Source organism: Hemicordylus capensis, chromosome 5, assembly GCF_027244095.1.
Source record: "Hemicordylus capensis ecotype Gifberg chromosome 5, rHemCap1.1.pri, whole genome shotgun sequence".
Lineage (NCBI taxonomy): Eukaryota > Metazoa > Chordata > Lepidosauria > Squamata > Cordylidae > Hemicordylus > Hemicordylus capensis.
In genome coordinates, this window is record NC_069661.1 from 171510989 (window position 1) to 171525537 (window position 14549).

Genomic DNA, 14549 nt, shown 5'->3' on the forward strand with positions numbered 1-14549 from the left:
TAAAAACAACCATAAACACAAACCAACCTAGTGGTTGTAAAATCATACTAAAACATAGCTGGAGCAGATCTTAGACATAACACCATAATCAACTATTGATATTTTTAACATAACAACCTCTTAGTTTCTTTTCAGCTAAGGTAAATAAACTATATAAGTAATATATGGCCGATTGTCATCTAGTAGGTCCACTACAATATCCTCTAAGTTCTTATCTAGGTATTGCAGGAGAAAGGGTAGCAGAAATTTCCTCCTTGGATCTACATATAGAGGAACAATCATGCACAACATCTTGCATCTGGTTACAACCATAGATACATTTCTGTTCCATCTTAGGGACAGTATCTTAAGTATCTCCCTTCAAGGTAAGCAGCTGGCATCACCTGAAACCTAAGCTCAGTAAAGGCTCTTTGTATCTGGAAGTGAATTAGATTTGAAAAATAAGATGTCATGGAATGATTCTTCTTGATTTTAGAAAACCAAACTGATAAAAACAAGTTGTCAATTACTACTCTGTCCTTGCTCATGTCTTGATCAAGGACCCAGTTTCTCAAAGCAAAAAATAAAAGAATATAAGTGGGGATGGGCTTGCCACCTCAAGCTCCCTTCTCCATACACATCTGCACAGTATGTGTAAGGATCATTTGAATAGTACTATTGAGCCCTTTCTCACAACCTGTGAGAAAGGGCAAGAGAGTTAGCAGGGAGGAAGCCTCAAAAAGCTTACCTCCCTGCAGAGGAGCAGGTCCTTCCCTCTGGGTGGGTGGCTCACCCACCCAAATGATTACCAGCTGCTTCCAGTTGCTCTGAGGGTTGGGGTGCCAGACACTTTGCCCCACGTCACCCCCGTCCCAGAGCCAACCAGGAGCCCTGCAGCCAGCCAGCCTGGAAGATGATTTTTAAAAACAAGGTTAGGAAAGTGCTCGTTTCTTAACTTGTTTTAGAGGTATGCTCCTATAGGCTGGTTTGCCGCTGCAATACTGCCAGGATCAGGCCAATCCTGGCAGTGCACACATGCGTGCAAAACCGGACTGGGCTTCTTTAGCCCAGTTTTGCACGCACGTATGAATAGCTTCCTTGTTTCCCATATTTACTGTGAATACTGTGGTAAGCATCAGAGTTCTATTGAAATACATATTAATTAGGAAATGCATACATTACACATGGGTATGTTTTAACAGGGTAATATACAGGTAATGAGCTGAACAATTTAATCAGCCACAATTCTGGCAGGAATGGAACAAGATAAACCTGAAAGCAATATTACTCTGCTGTTTGGAAGTTGCTACCCATATAATAAGGCAATATAACCTTACAAAAAGTCTATTGAAATTAGAGCAGTTCTTACCCCTAAATATAGTATTATTCCATAGAACATAAATTTCCAGAAAAAACTTCGTCTAAGAGCATTGATGAGTCTGGGTTTTTTCTTTGAAGCCAATTCTCTGTCCCATTCTCTGTAAAAGAAGACCATTATGTTGTGTGACCAAATACAAGGCTCTGTAGCTCTAGCATAGTTTAACTCACTCAAGTATATCCAAGGAGATTTAGCAAAGGTAACTAATGAAATGAAGCCTTTGCAAAGACCCCAAAGATGTGATCCTCAATTACTTGATAGCTCAATAAAAGTTCAAGTGTAGTTCAAGCCACATATTTGGCAGATTTAAATACCTAACTATACATCATCCTGCAGGGAGTTAATTCATTAAAAAGGTCACACTGTATGTTTTAAAGAAACCTGTTGTACTTCTTAAGACCAATACACAAATAATAGGCAAATAAAGGTTTTGGAGCTCCTCCAGTCCCATGTAAGAAGAACACAAAGACAAACTATTGTAAAGTATTCTATTTTGTGACTTTTCCTTGTGCTGAATAAAGCATGTCAGCTACTACTGAACAGACTTTTTGATGGTATATAATTTAACAACCTAGTAGTCAGGGGAAATGTCAAACTAGATTTAACATAGATGTAAAACCCTTTAAACAAATTGCTTGATGCCATTTAAAAAAAAAAGTGTTATAAAGTACACTAATGTGACAGCTTTCAGCTGCAAGCTTCTGCTTTTTGAAAAACCAAACAAATCTAATTGAAATAATGGGAATTATATATGTCATAGGACAAATTTCCCTGATTTTAGCAAGAATTAAAAAAAATCTCTATAGTAAGCACCTATAATGCACGGTAATAATCTGCACTACTCTCTGGTAGTACGCAAAAAAGAAGCGCCTCTTAAAATGACAACCTATTTACTCCTTCAATCTAGTACCCAATTTAATTGGAGAGTGACATGTAGCCCCTTTTTCTCAACTATCCTCTGATAATCTCCATTTCCGCAGCCAAAACTTCTCACAATATAGGTGTGTGGGGGGCATGACACCAAATTTCATTTTTCCCCTAATGCCCCCCCAAACCCTCATAATTCCCCCCTGCTTCTGGCATGATACCACTACCACAATCCTCAACCACCCTCCTTTTCAGCTATTGCTATCTGTTTTCCTTTCCCTTCCTTCCTTCCTAGTAAGGACCAAACAACACGTAGATGCAAACACATCCTGTAGAAGCATGCTTCCAGCTGGAAGAGCTTGGGAGGGGGTGTTAAAAACAACTATGAAGGCAGGGGGTGGACCCTGTCAGGATTAGGGCACATAGGGAGGTAGAAGCTCACTCTTTCCCCATGCCCCATGTTCTTATTGAAAATTGCCCTCTTTGGTGATTTGCCCCTGAAGAAGTGATCTAGAAGTGATCTAGAAAGGAAACATAAATTAGATCATTTGCATTCTACATATGATGAACCATTGATGAAAAGAAAAAGAAAAACTGAATATAACAGAAACACTGAAAGGTCACAATTATATATGAAACAAGGATATTTTGAGAGAGGAGCCCAGCTGGATAAACTATTCAGAAATCAACTAAATACAAAAACAGAAGCAGAACATTATCCTTCCAGTGGCAAAATCTATAAAGAAATGTGGTAATAGAACAGAATATAACATATTGAAATCTTATAAAAAAATTAAGTCAATACCTACCTTTCTAATTTTTCAGAAAGATTATCTGCAGAATCTGCAGCAGGAATTTGATAAATGTCTGACAATTCCAGGCGTTGTCTGTAACCTTTTCTCAAGATAGGCTTTGTCCACCTAAAACATAATGATAATTTTCTCAAATTAATCTGTAAATCTGACTGAAGTATATACATTCAGATCCTACCTACCCAAATCCATACAAGTAGTTCTGCACACCACAGGGGACCTTGGCCTTTGTCGAACAACAGTCCCCTTGTACCATGTGAGAAAACACTTTTGAAACTGAGGGGTTTCAAAATGAGTTTGTGATATGGCATGGGGGTCTGTTCTTCAAAGTCAAAATCTCATACAGGTGAAACTTGGAAAATTAGAATATCGTGCAAAAGTCCATTAATTTCAGTAATGCAAATTAAAAGGTGAAACTGATATATGAGACAGACGCATTACATGCAAAGCGAGATAAGTCAAGCCTTAATTTGTTATAATTGTGATGATCATGGCGTACAGCTCATGAAAACCCCAAATCCACAATCTCACAAAATTAGAATATTACATGGAACCAAGAAGACAAGGATTGAAGAATAGAACAATATCGGACCTCTGAAAAGTATACAGTGTACTGTGCTCGATTGGCCAGCAAACTCGCCTGACCTGACCTCATAGAGAATCTATGGGGCATTGCCAAGAGGAGGATGAGAGACATGAGACCAAACAATGCAGAATTGCTGAAGGACGCTAATGAAGCATCCTGGTCTTCCATAACACCTCATCAGTGCCACAGGCTGTTAGCATCCATGCCACGCCGCATCGAGGCAGTAATTGCTGCAAAAGGGGCCCAAACCAAGTACTGAATACATATGCATGCTTATACTTTTCAGAGGTCCAATATTGTTCTATTCTTCAATCCTTGTCTTATTGGTTCCATGTAATATTCTAATTTTCTGAGATTGTGGATTTGGGGTTTTCATGAGCTGTACGCCATGATCATCACAATAATAACAAATTAAGGCTTGACTTATCTCGCTTTGCATGTAATGTGTCTGTCTCATATATCAGTTTCACCTTTTAATTTGCATTACTGAAATTAATGGACTTTTGCACGATATTCTAATTTTCCGAGTTTCACCTGTAGGTCATGCCCAAGTCCCTGGCTAGATCTAAAGCAGTGTATCAGATACATATCACATTGTAAAACAACCATGAACCAATATTTTATTTATCACAAATCACATATGTAGTAAAGATAATGCATCAAAATGAGTTTTGATTTTAAACTATTTGGTCTTAATCTCATATGTTAGAGAGCATGTAACTATATCTAAATTATATCAGTGAAAAAAACAAGTTCCAAGGATATGTGGTTTATCTCACAGTACTTATTATGATGGGATCCAAAGATTTACTTTGAAGACCTGGACATGCCATGGGAATTCTGCCTTTTTAAGCCAACTTTCCAGTAGGCTTATGAGATCACCCAGCATTCCGTGTGTGTGTGTGTCCCCATCAACTTTGCAATGCCTGGACCAATATGAACCAAACTGGGTACAGTTGAAGGGACACCTTGATGGGGATACCTCAAGGGCACAGGGACACCTCAATGGCGTAGTTTGTGATGATGTCATCTTCCCCAGTTCAACATGGCAGACAGATAAACTTTAGAGGCGCAAGTGGGCTAACATGTGGAATGTCTAACCTATTTGAACCAAATTTGGTACAGTTGTAGTGGATGACACCCGGGGACACTTCAATGGCATAGTTTATGATTATGTCATCCACCCTGACTCAAGAAGGCAGACATGTCAACGTTTGAGGCACATGAGGGCTAACTTGTGGACCACCTAACTGATTGAATCGCATTTGGTACAGTTATAATGAGTGACACACAGGGACACCTCAATGGCATGGTTTATGAAGATGTCATCCACCCCAATTCAAGATGGCAAATGCATGAACATTTGAGGAGTAATTGGGCTAACTCGTGAACTGCCTAACCAATTTGAACCAAATTTGCTATAGCTGTAGGGACACACAGGGACGGCTCAAGGGCATAGTTTGTAATGATGCTATCCACCCTGAAGCAAGATGGCAGACACGTGAACATTTGAGGTGCAAGTGGGAACCAATTTGGTCCAAATATGGCACAGTTGTAGGGACATATAGGGACACCTCAAGTCCACAGTTTGTGATGATGTCATCCACCCCAATTCAATATAGTGGACACAAGAACATTTGAGGCGCAAGTGGGCTTACATGTGAACTACCTAACTGATTCGGACCACATTTAGTCCATTTATAGGGACAGTGAAAGGAAAGTAAGCAGATCAGTTCTTACTAGAACAACTTGTTTCTATTTGAATAATAGACTCACTGCTGAGCATATCACAACTTGCTTTTGAAAGTCCTCCCAGTTTCAAAAGTGTTTTGCTTTATGACATTGAAAGTATGTATTCAAGAAATATAATCCTAAAGTTTGTATGTCTTAGCAGAACTGAGGGCCAAGCTATACACTAATGGGATTTCTGTGACTGGAACTCTCCACATTTTTCTCTATCTCAAAAGGCAGTCTGTGCTCCTTGTGCTACAGGCCCAATCCAAATGCTCACCTGAAAGCTGCTGTTAGAGGTGCAGAGAAAATTTGAAACAATTTTTGTAGCCATATGTTTCCCCTTCTGCAGCTAGTATCTGGCAGAGGGAGGGGCTGATATAAATCAGAAATATACTGCTCTCTTCATCTTGACCTGCCAGATAAAATAAGTTGTTGAGGCTGATGAGAACTCACAACTTCTGAACCCCAAACTGAATAGTGCATGGTAGTCAAGAAATAACCATTTCTCTTCCTCTTACCCATACCATAGGTTGGGCTTTCGCTCCAGGCTTAAACTGCCTGAGCAGACAGCAATCTGTGTTTCTCCTCCAGCCACAACCTCACTTTTATAGTATATGTTTAAATGTTTTGAAATATTGTGTATATGTTGTTGTTCCTGTTCTTATGTCTTTGGTCTGGAGTGTTTATTAGGGATGTGCGAATCGATTCGGATAAAAATTGATTTGTACTCAAATCTAGCTGATTCGGGTGATTTGGAGACAAAACAAATCACCCCTGTGGTCCATTGGCTAGATTTGGGTACAAATCGAATCGCGGCTGATTCGATTCGAATCGATTCAGGTTTAAGATCTGTCCTATTAATTTCCCCAGATTCCCAGCTTTCATTTTTAAAAAAAGCTAAGCTCTAGCCCTTATAGAAGTGGAGTTATGGAGCAAAATGTGTGGTCACTATTTTTCAAGTGTTCGGATTCTTTTGTGTATAATAACTTTCACTCAATGAATCCTTATGAGGATTCATTACACACCTTCATTTCTTCTATTCATTTTGACTGTCTTTTAGACAGTGCCAATTGTCAACTGCCATGTGCCAACTGCACCCCACTCCCACCCACAAGGCAGTGAGGTACTACTCAGTTTAAGTTAAGTGCCTAATGGGTAGAGGCTACCACCCAAATTGCAGAGGGATTGGGCAAAGTGCTGGTTTTTGGTGAATTGTTGAAGTTTTCCATAGGAAATCATGTAGGTTTCAGCAGCCCCATAACTGCACTTGCGGGGTGCTGGGGTGGCCCAGAGTGAGTGGTGGTGTAGTGAACAGAGGGTGCCAGCCACCCCCATGGGTTTCTAGCCCATGGGGTTCAGGGTTGTGTTGTTTCTGAGGTGTTCTGAGAGTAGAGTCTCTGGTAGCAAATGAGATTTTCAATACAAACCATGAATCCACTCTCATTTGCTACCATAGAATCTACACTCAGACCACCTCAGAAACAACAGAACCCTGTACCCCATGGGTTAGCAACCCCATGGGAGTGGCTGGCACCCTATGCGCACTACACCACCACTCACTCTGGGCCACCCCAGCGCCCTCCAAGTGCACGTATGGGGCTGCTAAAACCTCCATTATACCTTATAGGGGAAAACCTTAAAGATGAGTAAACTTCAGCTATTCACCAAAAACCAGCCCTTTGCCCAATCTCTCTGCATTTTGGGTAGTAGCCTCCACCCATTAGGCACTACCACCTCACCACACTCTTCCACCCCAGATCCCACTTTATGCCCAAATCTTCCTCAAAGACACTAAACCTTCAACTATTCACCAAAAACTAGCCCTTTGCCCAATCCCTCTGCAATTAGAGAACCAGCGTGGTGTAGTGGTTAGAGTGCTGGACTAGGACCGGGGAGACCCAAGTTCAAATCCCCATTCAGCCAAGAAACTAGCTGGGTGACTCTGGGGCAGTCACTTCTCTCTCAGCCTAACCTACTTCACAGGGTTGTTGTGAAAGAGAAACTCAAGTATGTAGTACACCGCTCTGGGCTCCTTGGAGGAAGAGTGGGATATAAATGTAAAAATAAATGATGATGATGATGATGTAGATAGGCTATACCTCCCTCGCAGCTCAGGTGGAAGAGGAATGCTGCAAGTCCATCAAACAGTAGAGGAGGAGAAAAGAGGCCTTGAAGAATATATAAAGGACAGTGAAGAAGATGCACTTCAAATGGTCAATAACACAAAACTATTCAACACCAATGAAAGAAAGCAGGCCCACAAGAAAGAACAAGTCAAAACCGAGCAGAAAAATGGAGAAATAAGCCACTGCATGGTCAATATTTGCACAATATAAGTGGAAAATCAGACATCACCAAGACCTGGCAATGGCTTAAGAATGGCAACTTGAAGAAAGAAACAGAGGGTTTAATACTGGCTGCACAAGAACAGGCACTAAGAACAAATGCAATAAGAGCAAAAGTAGAAAAGTCAACAACAAACAGCAAGTGCCGCCTTTGTAAAGAAGCAGATGAAACAGTGGACCACCTAATCAGCTGTTGTAAAAAGATCACACAGACTGACTACAAACAAAGGCATGACGAGGTAGCAGGGATGATACACTGGAACATCTGTAAAAAATACAAGCTACCTGTAGCCAAAAATTGGTGGGACCATCAAATTGAATAAGTGGTAGAAAATGAAGATGTAAAAATATTATGGGACTTCCGACTACAGACAGACAAACATCTGCCACACAATACACCAGATATAACTGTAGTCGAGAAGAAAGAAAAATAAGTCAAAATAATCGACATAGCAATACCAGGGGATAGCAGCATAGAAGAAAAATAAATAGAAAAAATCACCAAATACAAAGATCTACAAATTGAAATTGAAAGGCTGTGGCAGAAAAAGACCAAAATAATCCCAGTGGTAATTGGCGCCCTGGGTGCAGTCCCAAAAGACCTTGAAGAGCACCTCAACACCATAGGGGCCACAGAAATCACCATCAGCCAATTACAAAAAGCTGTTTTACAGGGAACAGCCTATATTCTGCGACGATATCTATAACAACTGACAATAAAATTCAGCCATCCCAGGTCCTTGGGAAGGACTCGATGTCTGGATAAAACAAACCAGTCAATAACACCTGTCTGACTGTGTAAACAAGAAATAATAATAATAATAATTTGGGTGGTAGCCTCCACCCATTAGGCACTACCACCTCACCACACTCTTCCACCCCAGATCCCACGTTATGCCCCAAATCTGCCACAAAGACACTAAACCTCCAACAATTCACCAAAAATCAGCCCTTTGCTCAATCCCTCTGCAATTTGGGTGGTAGCCTCTACCCATTAGGCACTTAACTTAAACTGAGTAGTACCTCACTGCCTTGTGGGTGGGAGTGGGGTGTAGTTGGCACATGGCAGTTGACAATTGGCACTGTCTAAAAGACAGTCAAAATGAATAGAAGAAATGAAGGTGTGTAATGAATCCTCATAAGGATTCATTGAGTGAAAGTTATTATACACCAAAGAATCCGAACACTTGAAAAATAGTGACCACACATTTTGCTCCATAACTCCACTTCTACAGGTGAAATGCAGAAAATTAGAATATCGTGCAAAAGTCCATTAATTTCAGTAATGCAAATTAAAAGGTGAAACTGATATATGAGACAGACGCATTACATGCAAAGCGAGATAAGTCAAGCCTTAATTTGTTATAACTGTGATGATCATGGCGTACAGCTCATGAAAACCCCAAATCCACAATCTCACAAAATTAGAATATTATATGGAACCAAGAAGTCAAGGATTGAAGAATAGAACAATATCGGACCTCTGAAAAGTATACAGTGTACTGTGCTTGATTGGCCAGCAAACTCGCCTGACCTGACCCCATAGAGAATCTATGGGGCATTGCCAAGAGAAGGATGAGAGACATGAGACCAAACAATGCAGAATTGCTGAAGGCTGCTAATGAAGCATCCTGGTCTTCCATAATACCTCATCAGTGCCACAGGCTGATAGCATCCATGCCACGCCGCATTGAGGCAGTAATTGCTGCAAAAGGGGCCCAAACCAAGTACTGAATACATATGCATGCTTATACTTTTCAGAGGTCCGATATTGTTCTATTCTTCAATCCTTGTCTTATTGGTTCCATGTAATATTCTAATTTTCTGAGATTGTGGATTTGGGGTTTTCATGAGCTGTACGCCATGATCATCACAATTATAACAAATTAAGGCTTGACTTATCTCGCTTTGCATGTAATGCGTCTGTCTCATATATCAGTTTCACCTTTTAATTTGCATTACTGAAATTAATGGACTTTTGCACGATATTATAATTTTCCGAGTTTCACCTGTATAAGGGCTAGAGCTTAGCTTTTTCTAAAAAATGAAAGCTGGGAATCTGGGGAAATTAATAGGACAGATCCCAAACCCAAATCGATTCGATTCGGATCAGCCGCGATTCAGATCCGAATCGAATTTGGGGTGATTCGGATGGGTCAGATTCGGATCCAAATCGAATCAGGGTTGTTTCAATTCGGTTACAAATCAAAACATAGAAAATCTGAATTGCACACCCCTAATGTTTATGTTCTCCTTTACATCTAGTGCCATGTAAAGGTTTGAGTTAAAACTTATCTCTTTTATAATTAGGGGTTGAGTGATCCTATTAAGCACCTATTAAGTCCTTAAGTCAATCCTAAGAAACAACCCAGCAATCACGTTTGTTCAAGAGACTCATGCCTGGGGCAAAGCAAAAAAGACAAGCTTACTCACCCCTCTCTAGCTCAACAATTCACTGCTCCAGGCTCTGCTAGAGCACTAGGTATAGCAATCTTTTTTGCCCTATCACATAATATACTTTCTCCCATGATCTAGAGAGACCCCCAAACACAGGTTCATATTTATCAGAGGAAAAGTGTGTGACTCCATTTATACAGTCACCTCCATCTACTGTCTGAATCAAGGTCAGCATTCCTTTCTACAATCTGCACTGGATAAATTGAACAGGTTTAAAGAGGATGAAATTATAATAAGAGACCTGGATACTGTTTTTGACTCTTCTTCTGACAAAGGCTCCAGTCATAATGATTTTCTGGGATGCCTGAAGAATGCTTAACCCTACTGCAAGAGATTTCACAGAAGTTCTACTCCAGACTAGATTACATGTTTTACTTCCCTGTTCCCTCAAAGCTAATACCAGTGCAGCAGAAACAAGCTCAATAGGGCTGTCAGACCACACACCAGTTTTTGTCACAATAAAATGTTCCCCATTACAGCCAACATCCTATGTGGCAATCAACCCGTTACTTTCTGATAAACAGGAGATTACTGAAAGACTGCCACAAACCTTCTCCCAATACTTTGACCTGAATTTCTCCCCAGATATTTCACTGCCTGCAGTCTGGGATGCTATGAAAGTCATTTTAAAGCAGAGTGCATTAAAAAAAAACCCACCCCTTTAAAAAAGACTCTGCCTTTATGCTCTTATAATGCTCTTATAAAAGGCATTATCTTTTTCTAGAAAAGCAGCACCAGATCAAGAAAAGTTTGTCAAATTTCATTCAAAAAAGAAAAGATCTACAGAATGTAACAAAATAGCTACCCAGTTGTTATTCTTTCAACTAAAATAATTTGTTGTTCTGCCCTGATTAAAAAAAACATGTCTTTCAACATTAACCCTTTCTTAAGTTCCATTTTGAAAATTTGGAAAAAGTGGCACATTTTCTTGATCCTTCCTATCTCTCCACTTATTCCTACACTAGGTCATCTAGAGTCGACACTGACTCGATGACACAACTTTACTTTTACTTTAGACAACCCTAACCTCCCTGGTATGTTTAGGGGCTTTCAGACCATTTGCTTAGTTGAAGCTGACCGTGTTAGGTTGAAAGATGTCTATCAAAAATGCATCCTAATTTCTTAAGATCTGCTTAATCCAAAGAATTTGAATAATAATTTTGAATAACAGTTTCACTTTGTTCCAATTCTTTCTGTCTGTGGCCCAGAAAGAAACTACTCAATAAGCCACCAGGCAACTTACTAAATTTGAAGCTACAGTATCAGAAATTTTATTATCACCCAAAGATTTAACCTCCAAACTGTATTCTATTTGCTCGACCAATTAACATCTCCCCGGTAGGCTTGAAAACTGCATGGGAAAACAACCTTCAAACAGAAATAGATGAAAGGGACTCAAACAGGATATGGTCTCTCAAACCCATTTTCTTGTCATAGGCCCAAATAAGGGGAAATTATATCAAAACCTACCATAGGTGGTATTTAATGCCAGTAAAATTGACTCCTATTATGAAAAATGTCCTCACTATATAGGAATTGTGAAGCAAAGGGTACTTATTTCCATCTTTGGTGGTCATACCCTCAGGTTTTAACCCGGTTTGAATGATGCCATTTCTACTCTACATTTCCTGCTCACTCTCTCCAAGCCTGTTCCGATTCTGGCCCCATTTACACATAACACAAAACCAGAGTTGAAGGAGCCTCAGGTTGAAATTTCTGTACATCCAAATGTGTGCAACCACAGTTTGGACCCCAAAGCAACCCGAAGTTTCCCTCCTGAGACTCCAGTTTGAACCTTTGGTTTGTATTGGGTTTCACCACCCCTACCAGCAGTTTCGCGGTGCCAGGGTGATGTGCAAACATTGCACCTCAGTCCCACTCTGCTGAAACTGGAGTTGAGGGAGGAAGCTCCTCCCTCCTTCCGTTGTGATTAGATGCTAGGGCTGTCCTTCAGTCCAGAAGGAAGCCCACACAGTAAATTTCCCCTCCTCTCTGCAGAGGAGAGTTCCCCCTCTCTCTGACCACAGAGAGCCTCCTGTCTGTTATGTGCGAATGTGGACAGGAGAGCAGGGGAGAGCGAACTGTGGGTCCATTAGACCCACAGTTCCACCTTACGTGTGAATGTGGCCTCTCTTCAAAACAGTCCCTCTGTTTTCCTGGAAGCCTAGATGGGGTGTATATGCTTTCTTTATCCAAATGAGTTCAGGTTCATTGCTCATCTCTTCCCACTCTCTAAGGCTCTCCACACAATCTGTGTGTAGAGCCAAAAGAGGTTCTGCGAGGAGAGCGGGCTTTACACGCTCTCTCCGCAGACTATCAACCACCCTTCCCTGGGTGGACATTTCGCCTGCCCAGATGAGTGGCGGCTTTGCTTGGGTGCTCCTGCACCTGGCCACAACTCATCCGGCAGCTCTGGGGGATGCGTGAAGGTAAGTGCTGCTGCATGGCACCCTGTTCCCCAGAGCGCCAGTAATGCACCACATGAGTACATGGTGCATTCCTGGGGTTCCCGTGGCTGCAAGCAGCCGCGGCGGACACACACCAAAAAATGGGGTTAACAGAGAGCTTGCTCCATTAACATCGTTTAGGAGGGAGGGAATTTAGGTGGGTTTGCCACCAGGAGCTGCACAGCTCCCATTGCTGGGAGCTCCCATCAAACATTCTCCCCTACTGGGTAGATCAATAACACTTACAGCCTTTGTCTGAAGAGATGAAGGCTGTAAGCATGATTGTGCACCTTCCCATGATTGGGAGAGTGGGGCATCCCCAATAATACTTACAGCCTTCACCTCTTCAGACAAATGCTGTAAGTGTGACTGACCCTCCTGGCAAAGGAGAGTTATTAATACACCAAACAGGACTTCCACCTCATTTCCAGACTATACATGAGTACAACCTCCTTAAAAAACCTCTGAATAAGGCTGAAGTGTCTTTCAGCATGATTGTGATCATCATCATTGTACTTTTGTTGGGCCTGTTTATTTCACACTTCCTCCTCCATATTGACATACGCTAATTTTTATCCTCCTTTCCATCAATAATTGGGCTGAATACACACCCACAGTGGTTTGGTGCATGATTTTATATTTCAAAATGAATCAATCTAACTTTGTCACCAACTGCCAAATTATTATCTTTTTCATTCTTTCTTTGGTGTCTTTTTCTGGACCATTGGAAGTGGAGTGCTAGGGTGGTGCTTGAATATGTCTATTCCATTTTTGCTTAAGAAGTCCCTCTTTGCCATGGTCCCAGTCTGCAGTTGGCAGATGGAAGTAGTGTGTGTAATGTCAGGCAGAGTGAGTCAGAAATGGACTGATATAGCCATTCTGGAGGAGGTCAGAGAAGTTCCGGATTGAGAGAATGGAGCTTCCCAGAGCTCCAAATGGCAGGGGGAGTTTACTCTATTTATTATTATTTTTTTAATATTTTTTTGCAATTGCAGCTGGTGGAAAACAATCTTCTGGCCTCTATTTGCCCACCTGCTTCCCTGCCTGAGCATTTATTTCATCTTTTTAAAAAGTTTTTAGCCCTTTTTAAAACTTACAGAAGTAATGTGGCTGATTTCTGGGTTTCCCCCTGAAATTCTCAGATGCTACATCACTTCTCCTGAGATTCTCTGATGTTACATCATTTCCCTTGTGATTCTCTGGTGTTACATTACTTTTCTTCTGGGTTTCACAATAAGTACAATTTCCAGGTTACTTTTAAAAATTAATTTTAAAGTAGTTAATTAATTATCAGTTAGCTTTTTGAGTTCAGCTACATATGGCTGTAAACCATCCAGAGAAGAAAGTTTTGGGCAGTATAAAAATGTGTTAAATAAATAAATAAATAAATAAATATTCAGATATTCTATTTGCATCTCATTATGAAATTTAAAATGTTACACAATAATGTTAGACTTTGAGAAAATGTTCTGTTAAAATGTGCTGGTGTCTTATAAACTTTTGTTTCCTGCTTTCTGAGGTTGCAACAACATTCTTAAGAGGGAGTATGCTTTACAGTCACAGATACAGACAGAGAATAACTGCATTCTCTGTGCCCTGATCTGTAATCTCATTTGCCATGAAAAATGGTCTAATCTTTCTTTCAACATATTGCTTTCACTCCTTGTTTTCTGGATCAGGCTCCCCAGCTTTCCCATAGAATGCTATTGCTAGGCTTTCTTGTTGCCATTTTTGTATAGGAACCCCGTATTAAAATTCCTACTCACTTTATTTTACAGACTATTGCTGGAATAACAAATCCACAAATGCACTCATCATAGATGAGATAGTGATTACCCCTCTGGTGAATGGACCAGAGTGAATGAACCAGTCAGATTGAAGCTCAGGCAAGCTTTAAAGCTTACTATTGTTTGAGGATAAAATCTTTCCAGACAATAATAATAA

General features: G+C 40.6%; 1 protein-coding gene across 1 annotated transcript in view; it reads right to left on the reverse strand.

Moving 5' to 3' along the window:
* CFTR (CF transmembrane conductance regulator) overlaps positions 1-14549 on the reverse strand; it is a 145441-nt gene that overhangs the window by 114425 nt on the left and 16467 nt on the right. Inside the window, exons 2-3 of the mRNA XM_053253764.1 lie at positions 3034-3144; positions 1349-1457 (exon numbers count right to left, since the gene is read on the reverse strand). Coding sequence (XP_053109739.1) covers positions 1349-1457; positions 3034-3144 — 220 coding nt within the window. The remainder of the gene's footprint in view (positions 1-1348; positions 1458-3033; positions 3145-14549) is intronic.